General features: G+C 37.6%; 1 protein-coding gene across 2 annotated transcripts; it reads left to right on the forward strand.

Moving 5' to 3' along the window:
• On the forward strand, positions 1-1723 carry LOC133855865 (caffeic acid 3-O-methyltransferase-like). 2 transcript variants are annotated; one of them, XR_009897719.1, is made up of 3 exons: positions 1-473; positions 584-1105; positions 1342-1723. XR_009897719.1 is itself a non-coding variant. In XM_062291457.1 (2 exons), exons 1-2 carry the CDS (start codon positions 43-45, stop codon positions 672-674), a joined length of 522 nt encoding a protein of 173 aa, XP_062147441.1. In that variant the 5' UTR covers positions 1-42; the 3' UTR covers positions 675-1333. The 2 variants fall into 2 exon arrangements, 1 of the variants encoding a protein (XP_062147441.1); XM_062291457.1 differs by lacking the exon at positions 1342-1723 and having other exon boundaries at positions 584-1333.
• Positions 1724-18716: the final 16993 nt, after the last annotated feature.

The following is an 18716-nucleotide window of genomic DNA, read 5'->3' on the forward strand; positions in this document are numbered from 1 at the left end:
TTCAATACATTTCTCTAAGAATATATTGAGTGATCGAGATTAATGGAGTCTACAGGAAAGCAGACAAGTCATGATCATAAGCACAGGATTGAGGAAGAGGATGAAGCAATCACGTATGCTGGCGTGTTAAGTAGCTCTTTCATTTTACCAATGGTGTTGAATGCCTGTATAGAGCTCAACGTGCTTGAGATCATTAACAAAGCAGGGCCTGATGCTCAACTCCGGCCCTCTGCTATCGCTTCTCAACTTCCAACCGGCCGCAATCCTGATGCGCCATTTGTGCTTGACCGCATGCTGCATCTCCTTGCTAGCTACTCTCTTCTCACTTGCTCTGTCCACACTCTCGAGGATGGCAAGGTTCAGAGACGTTACGGCCTCACGCTTGCCGGAAAGTGTTTTATTAGAAGCGTGGATAGAGCGTCACTCGCCCCGTTTTCACTCCTCTCTCGCTGCCAGGCTATCACGAATATGGGGTACGTGCGTGTAATATATTGGGGTTTGCTTATATATATATATAGTTCAATACATGGTAGGTACAGGCAAAATTAATGAATGATTTTTTTGTGGGTCGATCTCTTGTTAGTTTCCACTTGAAGGCCAGGACGCGGTGCTTGAAGGTGGCTTTACATTCGAGAAAGCCCATGGAATGTCGATCTATCAGTACAACAGTGTAAAAGATCCTACATTCGGAGAGGCTTTTGATGAGGCAATGACTCAACACTCCACCCTTATCACGAAACAAATTCTCAAAAAATACAAGGGTTTTGAGGGCCTATCATCATTAGTTGATGTTGTTGGTGGAATCGGCACTACCCTCAACTTGATCATCTCTCAGTACCCTTCCATTAAGGGCATTAACTTCGATGTGTCTGAAGTATTAAGGAATGCCCGATCTTATAATGGTGCGTATATATATATAGAATAATGCATGACTCATATATGCTCTATATATAAGGAAAAAATTGATCAAGAATTTGTGCAATTGAATATATATATATATATATTATAGTGGCTTCAACCAAATTCCTAGCTAGCTCACTTCCTCACGTTGCGGGCAATGTGTTTGAAGAAGTTCCAAAAGGCGGTGCCATAATGTACGTTGAAGGTGAGTTTCATCTTTCTTTCTGTGGAGCCGGCCTGGTCAACGTTTTCCTTTAAATTGAGCGTTGTTTTGAACATATATGATCAGTTTAATATATATATTTGAGTTGGGAGAATTTTCTGTGAAAACTTTGTTCGGAATCTAAACCTATATGCATGAAGCTGGTTAATTAGGCACGTAGATCAGTAATGAAATTAAAATTCATTTTGTAACTTCTCTAGCTATGGATGTAATGACAGCAAATAATTCATATATAACTGGGAAGATGAGGAATGCTTGAAAATACTAAGGAATTGCTACAAAGCGGTGCCGTAGAAGGGAAAGGTAATTGTGATTGATCCATTTGTGCCTGTGGCTCCTGAGACAACCCTCTTGGGTAGGTTTGCTTCCCAGTATGACAATCTTATGTTTTGTGAGCTTGGAGGAAAGGAGAGGACGGAGAATGAGTTCAAGGCCTTGGCAATAGCAGCTGGGTTTTCACAGTCCCGAGTTGCGTGCTCTGCTTGTGGTTATTGGGTGCTGGAGTTGAAGAAATAAGTACTCAATATATACTCCTTCACTATCTTTGGGAACATGAAAATAAGTGCATGCGGTAGAAGTAAAAATACAATTATTCCTGAACGTGTAATGTGTTTGATAAGTCTCACATAAATAAAAAAGAAGTTTATTTTACAATTTAGCTACACGTGTTAGGATGTAATTGAGACTTTTAAATAAAAATAAGGAAAAATTGCACCGTTGGTCCCTGTGGTATGCCATAATTATTTTTCAATCCCTATGGTTTAAAAAGTTCATGAGAAATCCCTGTGGTATGCAATAATTACGTTTTACTCCCTGGGTCGATTTTCCGTCTACAATTTTGACGGAATCTGTTAGCTCTACACGTCAACGACACGTGTCGCCAATAAGATGGCGACACGTGTCCATCTTAATAAAAAATAAATAAAAATTTATTAAAAAATAAATAAAAATACTTATTTTTTTAAAAAAATTAAAATTAAAAAAAAAAAAAGGAAAAAACAAAAATGGGAAAGGGGGTGGCCAGGCCACCCCCAGCCAATGGGGGTGGCCGCGTGCCACCCCCGGCGGCCTCTGGGGGTGGCCACACGCCACCCCCATTGGCTGGGGGTGGCCTGGCCACCCCTTTGGGGGGTGGCTGGGCCACCCCCTTTCCCATTTTTGTTTTTTGTTCTTTTATGTTTTTTGTTTATTTTGTCTTTTTTTTTTTGTTTTTGAATTTTAATTTTTTTTTAAAAATAAGTATTTTTATTTATTTTTTAATAAATTTTTATTTTTTTTATTAAGATTGGACATGTTAGCGCCATTTGTCACCAATAAGATGACGACACGTGGCACTGACGTGGCATTTGACGGAATCTGTTAAAAATTTAACAAAATTTGATGCCAGGGATCGATTTGTAATTATTACATACCACAGGGATCTCTCATGAACTTTTTAAACTATAGGGAGTGAAAAATAATTATGACATACCACAGGGACCAACGGTGCAATTTTCCCTAAAAATAAGGTGGTTAAGTGATGAATTTTCTTTGTGATGTTGTGTAATAATTAAGTGCGACAGCTACAGAAATAAAAATACAGCTATACCCTTTTTCTTTTCTTTTTATTTTTAATAAAGTTGTAACACTTTTATTACCCAATCAGTGAAATAGAATAGATTGCTCTAATAAAACAATATCACAAATATAATCAGAAATTTCTTCCATTCAAACCTGATCTATGATATGTTTAACAGCAGCCTTAACTAAACCATGCATGCGTCGCATTATTAATTAGCAATTCTATTATTACATAAAATCTGCCAATTAGAAAACGAATTTAAAACTATGTGAGTATGTTCCGTACGCCCATTTGACTTGTCCACATTAGCTTCTTAATTTACCTTATTACAACCTTCTAGAGGGGTGCTTTTTACGTTATGTGGATCCCACTTTTAGTCTCTGTTGGAAATACAGACTTGGTCAAATTTGCCTTCTTGTACTCCTCGTATGATACAATTGCACCCGTGAGCATGTAATGTGCTGAAATTAAGGGGAAAAAAAAAAGGTGTGCCATATGTCGTTATATAAATTGCACTAGCTATAACATATTCTATATACCCTGAAAAAAATTACACTGACATACTCTAGGTCAAGATTTCTTCAAGAGTATCATTATGTTTTTGTAACTTGGTTTATGATCATTAATTTAAAATATGCTTTTTTTTTTCTTCATGATTTCTTCAAGGGTATCATTTTTTTTACAACTGTGTTACTTTGTGATAAATAACTAAAAATATTTTTTTTGGAGAAATTAATTTAAAAATGTTTACATATTGGATCCCGAGAATATCTATTAGTTAGCTAGGGTGATTGCTTTGAAGGTATAATTTGCATTTGTAAGTTATATAAGGTTGTGTTTATTTATAACTCTAAATGTATAGGCATAAGCCATTTTCTGCCCCCTTTCCAATTATATATTTTATTATTATTATTATTAGGGTAATTGTCTAATAAATCCCTGAATTGGAGCGCCATTTGAATTCGATCCCTCACTTTTTGAAAGTAAGTATTTGGTAAAAATTGGTAGCGGACTAACCGGCTACGTGGATTTTAAATTTATAAGTTTACTACTCGCAATAGTACGAATCAATTGTACTATAGTAAGGGTGATCGAACCACAGAGATTATTGGTTATTTTGCGTAATAGGATATCTAAAGGAACATTTCTAACTTAACTTAAGAGTAAAAATAAGAGTAAAGGTTGTAGAATTGAAGTTACAACAATAAGGTGAAGAAATGAAAGCGGAAAACGAAAACAAACTTAAAAGAAACTTAGGGTATTGATCTTGTCCAATCCTCAACCAATGAAATGCTTAAAGTCTATATGGATCTTCCTAACATGCATGATTTGAGCGCGTAATGGGCGTCAATCATTACGATGACCTCGACACGAAAACACTTTCGTTAAGACGTAATCATAAAGCACCTAGTTTTACATTAAACAACTCCACATAAAGATTTAAACTACAATTGAAAAACGTTTACTCTACCAAAGGTGTGGAGTGATTAATGCTCCCTAGCTTACTACTCTATAAAACATCCTAATAAGCATACACAATACATGAAAACCTTAATTAGGCCACAATGATAAGGTATCTAGTTTTGCATCAGTCTATTCCATGTAAAGATTAAACTACAATGTTAAGACATTTTATATTACTAAAGGTATGAAATGACCGGTGTTCCCTAGCATACCCTATAAGGTGACTCTAATAGGTAAACACACATCATGTCAAATAGAACTATTGCAAAAGACATTGTTCTTGTTTCCAAGAACGTTGGTTTTACTCAAGAAATCTAAGAAAACTCATAGACAAGTTTAACTCTTTTTCATGAATAATTAGATTGGAATCTTGAAAATAAAACCTTTTAGCATGGGTTTTGAGATCCTCTAGCCTTTAACAATCATTAAATATATCTAGAAATTCCTAAGAACTTCAAGAACACTACATGGTTTTTGGAAAGGATTTTGATCAAACCCTAAGATAGAATTTAGCTAGACATGAATAAGTTAATCTAAGCATGAACTTAAAGGAAAACGGTAAAGAAATAAGAAAGAAATGAAGAACAACAACTATATTTAACTTCTACAATTCGGATTACAAAAAAATAAAGAAAAAGAAAAGCAAACTAAGCTAGAAAATTAAAGAACAATGAAGAAAATACAAAAGGAACAAGCTCACTGGATTTAGGTCCAGAGAGTTGCATCAAAGAAACTTAAAAGCAATAAAATTAAGTTGATACACCTGAGCAAATCCGAAATTCCCAAAAGATGCATGTTTTAACCTAAAACCCTAATCTCATATATATAGAGTTTTAATTTACAAGGGACTCATCAATGATCAATTCTAGCCTCACAAACAGAGCTGGTCGCCGTCCATTTCTGTCCATCGACTGAAAGTCGATCGATCAAAATGCCTTGGACGATTTCAGGTTCAGCCTCGAACTCTGGAAATGACCAAATTGCCCTTGATGTATTTCCAGGTCTAATTCAAATGTTTTGAACTAGATTTCCACTAAGACTTGAAAATAAGACAAAACACAAAACTACAACAAAATGTTATATATACAACACGAACTAGGTCTAACAAATGCAAATTAAGGGGTCTTGAATCAAATAATTCAAGACTTATCAGTGCTTAACTCTTTCGCGAATTTGAAAATGATCATTCTGTCATTTTTTCATCCATTTTTCTAACTTCCGCGAGGGTGAGTCATCATTTGTCCATGTAGGCATAGACAACTCATGCTAAAAACGACGTTGTTTTGATTTTCGACTTAACTTGTCAACCCCAACACGTGCGACAAGACTTTTAAGCACAAAGTTGAGGCTTGAAGACCGTCAACTCTCGGGGAAGGATGCTTATAAAAGAAAAAAAAATTGGAAGAAAAAGAAGGCGCGGGTGGAATGAAAGCCAAATCCGATCAAACTCATGCAAATAAGGTTGAGTAATGGTAATTTTTCTACACCTTAGTTTCAGATCTTGTTTTTTGCTGAAAGTTCTTCAAATTTGACTGTTTAGGGTTTGCAATCATCGTCACGGTCGTCCTCTTCAATGTCGTCTGTGAAAGTTGATTTGGGTATGTATGCACCGACGGGCAAATGCGGCCTTCGATCTCTATTAAGAATCTCTTGGATGACTGCAAATCCTGGAAGGCGTTTCTTTGGGTGTGCCATGTATGACTCATAGAGGGTAAGTAAACTATGCCCCAATTGTTTAATAATATGCCCAAATCAGTATCATCTATGTGAATGTATGTATAGCCGGGCAATGTTGTTTTTTTGGTTGTACCGTGTATGACACTTATTGTGTTTTTTGTTTTCTTGTTTTGGTTAGAAAGTCGGGCAATGCCGTTTTTTCCTTTGGTTTGACAAAGAGACATGTCCCCGAGGAAAGGAATTATTGCCTCAATTGCGTTATGAATTGAAGTGCTTGATGGTACGTGTCTAGATGACACGATACATGAATTTTAAATTTATATGAGTTTACCACTCGCAATAGTGCGAATCAATTGTACTATAGTAAGAGTTATCGCCCTTGATGTATTTTCAGGTCTAAGTCGGGTGTTTTGAACTAGATTTCAATTAAGACCTGAAAATAAGACAAAACACTAAAACACGACAAAATATTATATTTACAACACAAATTATGAATAACAAATGTAAATTAAGGGGTCTTAAATAAAATATTTTAAGATTTATCACTTGAGAAAGAGGTTATACAACTTAGAGCACGGAAGATGCAGCTTACTCAAATGTTTTTGTTTTTGACAATTGTGTTTATTGCTTTTGTGGGAGTATGGTTGATGGGGTGTAAGGTCATACATTGACAATGTATGTAATGGTAGTGCTTTTAATGTTTTTATCTGTTTGTAATGGTAATGTGTTTGTGAAGAACGTATTTATAATGGTATATTTGGCTTTGACATTTTTGGATGCTTGATGGAGTGAATCTAACACTCCCATATTGTGACTTTGGATCATTATATAATATATATGGTACTCCCATTATGTGAAAGGTGCAACAATCATCATAAATACATTCACAATACCAACACAAGAACAATAACACAAGAATTATATTCGGCTTTGGCATTTTTGGATGCTTGATGGAGTGAATCTAACTCTCCCATTTTACGACTTTGGATCATTGTACGATATGGTACTCCCATTATGTGGAAGGTGCAACAATTATGTATAATATCTACTGTTTGTTATTATCATAAACACAAGAATATTGTTCATACCACCAACATAAACTCAGGGACCACATGCACCCAAAACCCTAACCGTGTTCATCAAACCACAAACCCTTTATCTATCCATTTGCCATAATCATAAATACATTCACAATACCAAGACAAAAACAATAACACAAGAATATTATTCATACCACCATCATAAACTCAGGGACTACATGCATCCCAAAACACTAATCGTGTTCATCAAATGACAAACCCTTTATCTATCTGTTTGTCATCATCATAAATACATTCACAATACCAACACAAGAACAACAACACAAGAATATTGTTCATACCACCAACATAAACTTACGGACCACATACATCACAAAACCCTAACCGTGTTCATCAAACCACAAACCCTTTATCTACCTGTTTGTCATCATCATAAATACATTCACAATACCAATACAAGAACAATAACACAAGAATATTGTTCATACCACCAACATAAACTCAGGGACCACATGCATCCCAAAACCTTAACCACGTTCGTCAAACCACAAACCCCTTATCTATCTGTTTGTCATCATCATAAATACATTCACAATACCAACACAAGAACAACAACACAAGAATATTGTTCATACCACCAACATAAAATCATGGACCACATGCATCCCAAACCTTAACTGTGTTCATCAAACGACAAACCCTTTATCTATCTGTTTGTCATCATCATAAATACATTCACAATACAACACAAGAATATTGTTCATGCCACCAACATAAACTCAGGGACCACATGCATCCCAAAACCCTAACCGTGTTCATCAAACCACAAAACCTTTATCTATTTGTTTGTTATCAACATAAATACACCACAATACCAACACAAAAACAATAACACAAGGACAATACTAAATTTGTAATATAATTTCAAGGAGTCACTTTTTAATTTTCAAATGTATAATAAACTCCTGAGTCGACGTGCGATTTGAAAATGCCCCATAACTTTTTAATTTTCAACATTGACTCCTTAACTTTTTTACGTTTTTAAATTGGGCCATTCCGTCACTTTTCCATCCAATTTTGCAAACTCTGTTAGTGTCACATGTCCATTTTCGTCACATTACCTTAAAATATTATTTTTTTAATAATTTAATTTTAAAAAGAATTAAAAAACAAAAATAAGAAAAAAAAAATGTTGGGGGTGGCCAGCGAGCCACCCCCAGAGGTGGTCAGCGCCACCTTTGAGGTGGCCTTTGGGCCACACCCTAGGGTCGGGGGTGGCCGCGAGCCACCCCCAACACTTTTTTTTTTTTTTTTTTAATTGTTAAATTTTTTAAAAATAAAATTATTAAAAACAATAATATGTTAAGGTGATGTGGCGAAAATGGACACGTGGCATTAACAAAGTTTGCAAAATTGGACGGAAAAGTGACGGAATAGCCCAATTCAAAAACGCGAAAAAGTTAAGGAGTCAATGTTGAAAATTAAAAAGTTAAGGAGCATTTTCAAATCGCGCGTCGACTCATAAATTTATTATACATTTACCCTTATTATTATTTTGAGTTGAAGCTTCCATCAGACTGAGCACAAGCTAGGGACCGTGGTCATGGGCTGTCCGGGTAGGATGGCTTGGATTGTCCAGCTCCAAAAATTTGGTATCTGGTCTGAGGTATTGTCACCAAGGGTCTAAGTACGTTGAACAGAAAGAACTAAAAGGGTGGCACTTTTATTATTATTATTATTTTAATTTTTCTATATGTTTTTCTTATGTGCGACAAGTTTCATTATATAATTGGATATGGCGTGGCATACTAACGAAATCGATTAAGAATTATGACAAAATTCGATAGTAGAGATTGATCAACTTATTTGTTATTTTTGCATACCACATGAAGTTCTCAAAACATTTTCATATCACTAGAAGCTTATTGAAAATCAGTGCAATTAATCACATGAACTGATTTTGCACTTTTCTTATATATTTGAACCTAAGGACCTCATATATTTTACTCTTAACCTATACACAAATAGGCTACAATTTTCTTCTTAATTTGTGCTAAGGTTGGAAAAAATTTAACAAAAAAAATTAAGGAGAGGTAACTCGATCTGAGTTTGGACTTACCCAAAAAAGTTTTTTAAGTAGAAAATGTTTTAGATTGATCGATTGTGCTTGCCAATTCTCTGATGGACCAAAGTTAACCCAAAGATAACATGTACGAGACTTTTGGGATCAGGCAACTTCTCGGCCAGACTGGCTGGGGATTCGTCCATTCTAGCCAGTTTGGCCGGAATTTGGCACAGTATCGCTGTAATCTGGCGATGGTAGCCGGATGTCGCCAGATTCCGGCAGAATTTTTTGGATTTCGGTATTGACTGGATTCTGATCGGTGTCGGAATTTGGCTTGTTGGAATCTGGCGATAGTTGACTGTTTGAATGTAAAGGCCGATTATTGGACTTCTGGGCTGCAATGATTTATTAGAAGCAACGCAGTACAAATTCAGAACTTCATGTATGTTCTATATATACGTACGTACGGTTTGGGATTATTGTGGGATGTTTTGCCTTAGTTACCTCGAATATAGACATGCATGCATCCAGTACTATGCAATCCCTTGAGAATTAAGCAACACTGATGGAAACTCCACATCACTGTTGTAATTAGGTTAACCACCTGCTGGGACCTTACACATCAACAACCCTAGTTTGGATAGTTTGGATTTAACCTTAGAAAAAACAGCAATACCGAATAACTGCAGTACACTACCAAAAAAAAGTTCCAAGACCTAAACCATCGCAAGAGAAAGAAGATGTAATGGATAGATTAGTAGTGTATGGGCTGGATTTTAATATGGATTGAATGGGCTTGGCCCATTCCAATTATTAGAGTTTAAGTTCCTATTAAACCAGAAAACCTGTTACAGAAGACAACAACATCAACAGACCCCCATTCTGACTTTAGTATTTATGCTCCTATTTGGGCTTTCTTTAAGAATAGGTTCATTGTCTTACCCCGATAAAATATTTCCATAATGCTTCCAAAAGGACCAAAACCACAAATAGATAGGCTCTTTAGACAAGAAAATTAAGCAGCCATCATAGCGCGCTTTGCTTTACTTAGCCAATACTGTATCTCTTCAATGGAAACTCGATCTAATTATTGATGAAAAATAATAGTAAAAGACTCCAATAACACCTAGAATACAATGAAGGTTGATCATGAATAGGTGTTTATAAAATAACGTGGAATTTAAAAATTAAACACCACACAAACATTTATCAAATATAATGAAAGCGATAAATATATCAATACAAGTAAAACTAGGGGTGAAAACCGGAGACGGTTGGCCAAAATTGCCAACCGGCTCCGATAACCGAGTAGTCGATTAACCGAGTGTGTAATAATCGGTGACCCGGTTGTTACCCTATTATCTGGACCTGGTACTGAAATCAATGGTTTCTAGAGTAATTTCAGCATCTAGTGTCCCAAATGGCGCTGAAGCCGACTCATCAAAGGCGCCCAACGTACAACAGAGGCCCATTTCATACCCCTTCAAAAAATTGTCGCAAAAAAGATTTTCGGCTCCAACTCCATCTCCAGACACCCTAGTAGCCCGGCCAACAAGGATGATTCGACAACCTGTTGCTCCAGATTGGCAGATCTGCCAATGAGTTTACGATTTAACATGAAGAGAAGAATCAAAATAGAGAAAGAGAGAGCCAAACCTCAACTGGCGTTGACAGCGTTGACTGAGGCACACTGGCAAAGATGCTGAGATAGTGAGATGCAGCAACAGAACAGATTCAATAGGGTTGACAGGAACTGAGTCCTTGAGGCTAGATAGACGCTCTGCTTGAGACCGAGGACTTAGAGGAGTAGTTCTTGTTATTGTTCCTGTAACCGGTGTTGGGGAAGTTGGTGGTGCTAGTGAAATTGTTGGCAGATGGGTTTGGGTTCGAAGAGAACCGGTAAGAGTCTGAGACTTGAGAGGCGGGAATGGAAAGGTCTAGAAAGGAAAAGTCTAGAAGAATAATGAGAATAAGAGTAAAACCCAAAGGCTAACCCCAATTATTTTAAATTTTTAATATTATATATATATATATATATATACACTCGATATCTGGTTACCCGTTATAACCAAGTATATATAAATTTAGTAGTCGGCCGAATTTATACCCCTAAGTAAAACCCATTCGGGAGTAGCGAAACCCAAGAAATTAATAAACTATAAAAGAATGAGAAATTACAAGATGATCATACTTACCAAATCTTTGTAATTGATACACCCAGGGGCGGAGCTAGCCCCCCAAAGTTGGAGGGCCAAATTGAAAAAAAAAAAAGTTTTGGGAGGCCAAAATTAAAAAAAAATAAAATAAAATTTGGAGCAAAATTTTAATTTTTTTAATTTTTTTAATTTTTTTTTGGGAGAACCTTAGGGCCTGCCGTAGTTCTCTCAGAATCTGAAGACAATTTTTCTACTTGGTATCAAGCTGATAATGGGTTTAGATAAAGTTTTGATCGAGCTAGGGCTAAATGTTTTATGGGAAAAGTACACTTTACCCCATGATGTATCCACCTATTGTCAATTTGACACTCTATGTTTAAAAATTGGTAGATGACTCCCTGATATAATCAATTTTGGCACTTAAAACCTTCCGTCCACTTGGTCTGTCAAAAATAATGGAAAAGAGGTCACGTGCAGCTGACATGACTACTTAAAGGTCAGCTTTCCAAAATTATCCCTGTTCAAAACGGTGAGTTTGGCCAAGACAAACCGTTTAAATTAAAAATCCATTTCCCTCTCACTCAACTCCATTTCTCTGTCTCGCTCTCTCAGAACACCATCACGGTGCAAGGCAACGCTGACCCAAATGAGAACACCATCAGAACACCGGAATCTCAACCAACCAAAACGGCGACGTACATGACTACGATTCCACGATTCGTGCTCTTCAAGATTGCTGGTTTCTAACCGAACTAAATGTTGATTTCTTAGTCTCTCTTCGATCGTCTTCCACCCACCCTCGTCAGAGAGTCTTCTCGATCTGTTTTTGAGAGGGAGGGGAGGCGAGACAGAGAATCACCAGCTCATGCAGGGAGAAACACATGCACACTCAACATGCCCAAACACCACCAGCACCAAGCCACCAACTCCACGCATAAAACATGACGACAGAAAAATTGAAAATGAAAAGGAGAAAACTTGGGAAATTGAGAAAAACAAAAAGGACCTAAAATAGGGACTTTGCCAGCTTCATCTATGCCCATAATGCAAATACTTTCTACAAGCCACGTGCATCGCCTGCCGAGAAGAGGACTTTACCTTGGAGCTTAGGTGAGTGATGGTGATGGAAAGAGTTGGTAGTTAGAAGCTGAGAAATGGTCCTCTGTTCACACACTATAAAACAGGGGAGAACAGAGTGAAGTGCAAAAAGCCAAGAGAATTTTGTAGACACATGCATGTGCATCACAGGAGTTGGCTTGCAAGAGTTGCTTGAACTTATCGATGAGAAGGTAAGGATTCAAGATGAAAAGATGAAGGCCAATTAAGGATTCAACTCTTGCAGAAGTTGTGCTCAAAACAGGCACCATACCCCGATAAATGAAGCTATGCTTCTGCTGGAGCTCCTTTGCTGTACTTTCACCTTTTGTTAGGACCAAAATTAGAGCTGTTTTAATGCAACGGGCTGTACTCCTTTGCTTTAATGCAGGATGCCAAAACTTGCTTGCTGGCACCACAACATGCTTGTTAACGCATGTTTTAGAGTGTTGTGTATTTTTGGTTTTAAATGTGCTCCATGCACTTGCAAGGATATATGAACAAGAAGGGATCCTAGTGCATGAAGTTGGTCCTTGCCGCTGGGATTTCTTTCATGTGCTATGAAGCATGCAAGAGGATACTGGTAGAGGATGATGAGGAAGCATAAGATCGTTTTTTTGGAAGTAACAAAAATTCACATAATGAGTCTCTTGGAGAAAAGAGGGGGAAGTGAGACTCATTTTTCATGTGCACCAGGTTAACTTAATTTTGTTTTGTTTTTGTTATTTTTTTTTTTTCACTCCGCTATTGGATATTTTTATTTTTGTGGCTCAGTTCAAGTAGGTTTGTGAGGTTTTATATCTGATGTTTTTGGAAAATAAGAAATTCCAGTTTAGTGCCATCAATTTTCACCTTGGGTACCACTTTCTTCCTCATGCTAGAAGACCATTTGCTTTTATGCTTGGACAGTTGGACATACGTCATTTTGTCGTTATGGAGATTGGGATTTCAAGCTATTTACAACAAATGTGAGTCCTTATAGAATTGACCTGTCCGAAGTTCATTCAGACAGGTTGAAAATATCCAATCGCTTTCCTCAGCTTTTTAAATAGATAAAGGTTGGAGATTCTTTGGTATTGGCAGCTGAGTGTCAAGAGATGACCACTGACACGGGACCATTTGACATCTTAATACATTAGCAACTGCAGTTTCTGCACCACACGGGTCTGCAGAAACTACAGTTGCAGTTTCTGCAGAATGCAGTAAAACGGTAATCTCCTCAAGCGTACGCATGCATTTCTTGATGCCTAGTGCGCATATAAATTATGCCAGTCTCTAATACTATGCAATCTCTCTCTCTCTCCCTCTCTCTCTCTCTCTCTCTCTCTCTCTCTCTCGGAGAAAACGCGGCGGTCAAACAGAGGACGTGGAATGCTAACCACCCAGTCGGTCACGATGTGTCTCATGCATGTCCTATTCTTGATATTGGTTTGCTACCCGGAATTGGCAACGTAGACATCCAGCAATATCACATGCATCGTGGGGGTCTCTTTCCAGTCTATGCGTGCCATAGCAAGGTTCGGTGCCGACAGTAAACCTGCAGAATATGTGACCAATCTAACGACCTATAGGATGCTGCAGTTCGGTGCGGGGAGGAGAACGGATTACAATTATTTATACATGTCTATTTTTGGAAGTGGAGGATTTTAAAGATTATCGTCATACAATATGATGATCATATGAGCTGGGAACAACCTGAAAAGGAAGTGATATGCATTATAAATTTGCAAGGATGCCCTCTTTGGCTCTTTGATACAGTTCGTGTCTGGAAAAACAACACAACCAGTTTACTTAAGTTGTTTTTCTTATTAGCAAACTCAAGGCAAGGTCTTACAGGTCACGGTGCGCCTTTTTTCCCAACATGGCATGGGCATGGTCGTGATCGCCGACATCCAAGGCCAACTGGGTCACCAAGTAGCCACATCCATTGGGTCACTGTTCTTGAGCTTGACTTTTCACAGTTTGGCCTATTCACCCAAACCACCCAAGAAGTTCGTAGAACTATTCCAGAGAACAACCGGGGCCTCCCCACCATAAAAATCGTCTACGTAGTCTTAGAAGCGCAATACCGAGGTAGAGATGAAGAACAAGTTCATCAACCACGCGCGCAATGTCTGGGACCGTGCGGTGTCACTCCTGCTGAGAATGAACCAGCTCTGGTACAAGTACATATACATGGAGGAGATGCACGGCAACATCGCAGGCGCCAGACAAGTGTTAAAGCTCTGACCAAGTCTCCGCTTCCCTTCTCGAATGCAAGAGACCTTTGAGCTGCACTTGTTTTGGAGGTATGTAATGATGGCACGCAGTTCTAAGTATATCAGAGAAGGTATATGCGTTAAAAGTTACTGTAGGGGTGCAACTCACCGTTTTGAGCCTGGATAATTTTGGAAAGTTGGCCTTTAAGTGGTCAAGTGAGCTGCACGTGACTTTTTTTTCGTTATTTTTGATAGACCAAGTGGACAGAAGGTTTTAAGTGCCAAAGTTAGTTATATTAAGGAGGTCATTTACCAATTTTTAAATATTGAACGTCAAATTGCCAATAAGTGGATACATCAGAAAGTAAAGTGTACTTTTCCCATTTTTTATTATTAAGCCTCACAAATATAGGATTGAACTTTAGGGAAAAAAGAAGTAGAAGAAGAAGAAGTCAAGAACACCGTAATTATTCCAATTAACTTGCGAATGATTAACAAACATGCATGATATGCCAATATATGTATATAAAACATGCGGATATGTCATTAATTGGATTATATTTAAAGTCATTTCTTTCCCTTTCGACGAAGTTCATGTTGTAAGTTTAATGTTACCTGTCCGCCTGCAAAAACCGACTTCTTCAATGATTGACACCGGTAGTAGTGTGAAAGATAGGACGCTATGTATAGATGGCAATTAAATAAGAAAAGTTCGCTAATTGTTTCCCCAACCATAGTTGTTAAATTATATATTATCATAGTCCCTTTATGTTAAATCTAATTAATTAAGATGGGTCCTCTCACTCAATTACTATACAAAATAATCATGAGTCATGACTAGGCAACAGATCGAACTCTGTGTTTATCACTTTATCCCTTTCATTATTCAAATATATTGGTTGCTTCATCGATCATTTTAATCCGTTGCTACACAACAAGTCAATAAGTCGAACACAGACAACGAGAAAAACAAATAATGAGTACGATCGAGTTCTCACTCATACATCTTTCGGTTTTTCTAACTGATACAGTACTGTTGCACTGATTTGCCTGTTGTTAATGAGTCATTAATTCAATTGTTTCTAGAAAACAATCGATCACAACCCGTGATCAAATATCCAAAATATAAGCTTAATTACATAGTTAACTACTCGAAGGTCTCGTTTGGTTTGCGAATAAGTATTCTATTAAAAAAAAAAATATAGTTATTACTTTTTTTTCTTTTTCTTTTTCTTTCATCAGAAACTTCATCTTTCATTCAATCAAAAAAACTGATCCCAAAAAATTAGAATCTAAGGACAGATTTCCTGGTTACAATATGAGCGATATTTTGCGGAATATCTTCTAACTACGTATCATTAACATTATTAAAATTAAAGTTGCCTCTCTTGCAAGAACATGGCAGCGGAATTCTTACTTCTGTGGGCAAAAAAAACAGAAAGTGACAATCTACATTGTCGCACTTTCAGGATGATGCTCTCTATAAAATGGCCAATTCTAAAAAGATAAAGGGGATTCGAATTGACTTCTTTCACAACCGCCTCCTGCGCATCACCTTCGAAAATCACCTCAAAAAAACCTAGTTCCAAACAAAATTGCACTGCATACAAAGCCGCCATTGCTTCAGCGAGTTTTGGATCAACCCGCAAATTTTTTGATATGCATCGAACTCCCAGAACATCTCCACAGCAATCCCTTGCTATAAAACCCAATCCGATTCGTCCCTCCTTCTTATTAAGGGAAGCATCCCAATTCAGTTTCACAACGCCAGGAGGAAGGGGCTGCCAAAACGACCGTAATTGCACCTGGGCAGTGGCAATCGATCTGCATGGCTGGATCTTGTTGAGCTGTATTACATGCCCGAAACTCCTCTAGGGAGGACACGGCCGATCTTTACACTTCATTTGGGTGGTAAAAAATTCCATTGAACAGCCACTTATTTCTTCTAAGTCATATCCCTCGAGCTGTTAACCTACCTTCTAGAGACCTTCCCAAAGTCAGCCTACACGTAGCCAAACTCCCCACCTCAGCAGCCAACTCATCCACACCAGCAACCACACACCTTGCAGCAAATCATGTCTCAAACCTTTCCATATCAGAAACCTCTTCTCCTAGCCCAACAGCGGCATATCATGCTGCACATCATGCAGCAAATCTTCCCATATCAGCAGCCTTCCTTCGTAGACCAGCAGCCACATATCACCTTCCCATATCAGCAACCTCTCCTTCCATATCAGCAACCATATATTCTGCTGCAGAAAATTTAGAAAATCCTAAACATGATCTGCCAATCAGCCTAGCCATTCCAAAAGGAAAGAAATCAACCTCAACAAGACAGCTGCGCACAAACCTGTTTTACCATAGCATCAGCCGTGCTCTCCAAGTCAAGAGTGATGAACAAGGCAATATCAATCCCCAATGCCAGTGTGACACAAAAGACCAAATCTGCTATAGATATATGGAAAGATTCTCTGAATATATAGAACAAGATTGTTTAACACAAATTCAGCAAAGGAAAATTAGTGATTTTATTCTGTAATTATTCTTGCAAGAATTGTTTCCTTGTTGTATGTCTTAGACTTATTGATGGTTGTGTATATAAAGTCGTGTAACACCTCATTGTAAAATTAAGTTATTCAAATAAAGTATTACAGAATTTTTCACGAGCTACCACAGCTATGAGCTCCAACCTGTCCTTTTCAAACCGTTGCATGTAGTAATGGAACAACTGCTTGAAATTTTGACATTCCTAGGAACATTTCTAAAAACAGGAAGAAGCTCCTTCCCATACATCTCTTGCAGTTGGGCAACTCCAAAGGGCATGGACCGTGTCTTCCTCATCCCTCCCACAGCAAGGGCACAAAGCTTCTTTCACCACCCTTTTATGGAACAAATTAGACTTTGTTGGCAGCAAGTTGTTGCAGGCTCGCCAAAGAAAGATTTTCACGGGGTTAGGAACGCTGAGGGACCCAACAACTTTCCAAATTTCCTTTGTCCGCTTGGGAGCATTGGCCTCTGTTTGCCTCCTACAATTCAACCCCCAAGAGATAAGCACCTCGGATAGAAAAAATGCCATCTTTGGTACCCTTCCATATCAGCCGGTTTGGTGGATATAGTGGACTTAATGCAATATTTAATATTACCTCAGCTTCCTCTTGTGCAAAAATGTCTCGAACCAACTGTGTCTTCCAACCATGCTGATCTTTGTCTATTAACATCACCATAGAAGAACCGGCTATAATATTTTGGGGAGATTGGACTGTGTGTGATGGGAGTGGGCAACCACCTTTCACCCCACACTTGAATACTACTTCCATCTCCCACCCTCCATATCAACCCTTACTGTAATAGTTCTTTTGCACCAAACATACATACTCCTCCAAGCAAAACATGGACGATTCCCTAACGAGGATTCAGGAAAGGCGGAATGTGGAAAGTACTTTGCCCAAAGGATCTAAATTATAAGGGAAGTTGGATTTTGAAGTAGCCGCCATCCTTGTTTAGCAAGAAGGGCCTTATTGAACATCTTAAGGTCTCTAAAAGGCCAAAACCAAGACCACCGGCAGCCTTTGACTTTCCAAGCTTCTCCCAACTGCACTAATGGATTTTTGATGAGTTTTCCATATGACTCCATCAAAAAATTTGCTTCATCCGATTCAATTCTGTGCATAAAGAGGCAGGAAGTTGGAAAACACTCATAAAAGAGTATGAAATTAAATAATTATTCTCATTCCTTGATTTTGTGATAAAATATGTCATATATAATTGGAATTGAATCAAAATTATATTAAAAACTCTACATAGATTGAATAGAAGAATGTGAATAGGTGAGATTCGACATGCATTTAATGAGAATGAATGTGTTTCGATGGAACTTAGTTTTAGTCATGTGTAAAAGAAATCAATTTTTTTTTTTTAAATAAAAAAAAAAAGAGGAGATCGTGACATAATTTCTCAAAATAAAACCTTGAAAACCCCAAACCCGTCTCAGTTCTCAAGTTTTCTCCCTTGTGAAACCCTCACCCTTTTTATATTCTCTCTTGGTTACTCGAGCTCGTATCAAACAGCTAGCGGAACTCGATCACCAAATTTGTAACATACATACACCCACATGGGCTTTCATGTTAGACCAATATATCCAACATGCAGTGGCGAACCCAGGTAACTGACATTGCAGGGGCCAATAAATATAATTTAAAATAGAAATTGAATAATTTGTCACACAATATGTATCACAAAAGTATATTATAAAAATTCATTATAATCTGTGCCAAAATTAATATATTAGCAACAAAAACATGTTGGCACTAGTACAAAAAGACAGAAATATAAAGTGT

The sequence above is a fragment of the Alnus glutinosa genome, chromosome 1, assembly GCF_958979055.1.
Source record: "Alnus glutinosa chromosome 1, dhAlnGlut1.1, whole genome shotgun sequence".
In the NCBI taxonomy this organism is placed as follows: Eukaryota; Viridiplantae; Streptophyta; class Magnoliopsida; order Fagales; family Betulaceae; genus Alnus; species Alnus glutinosa.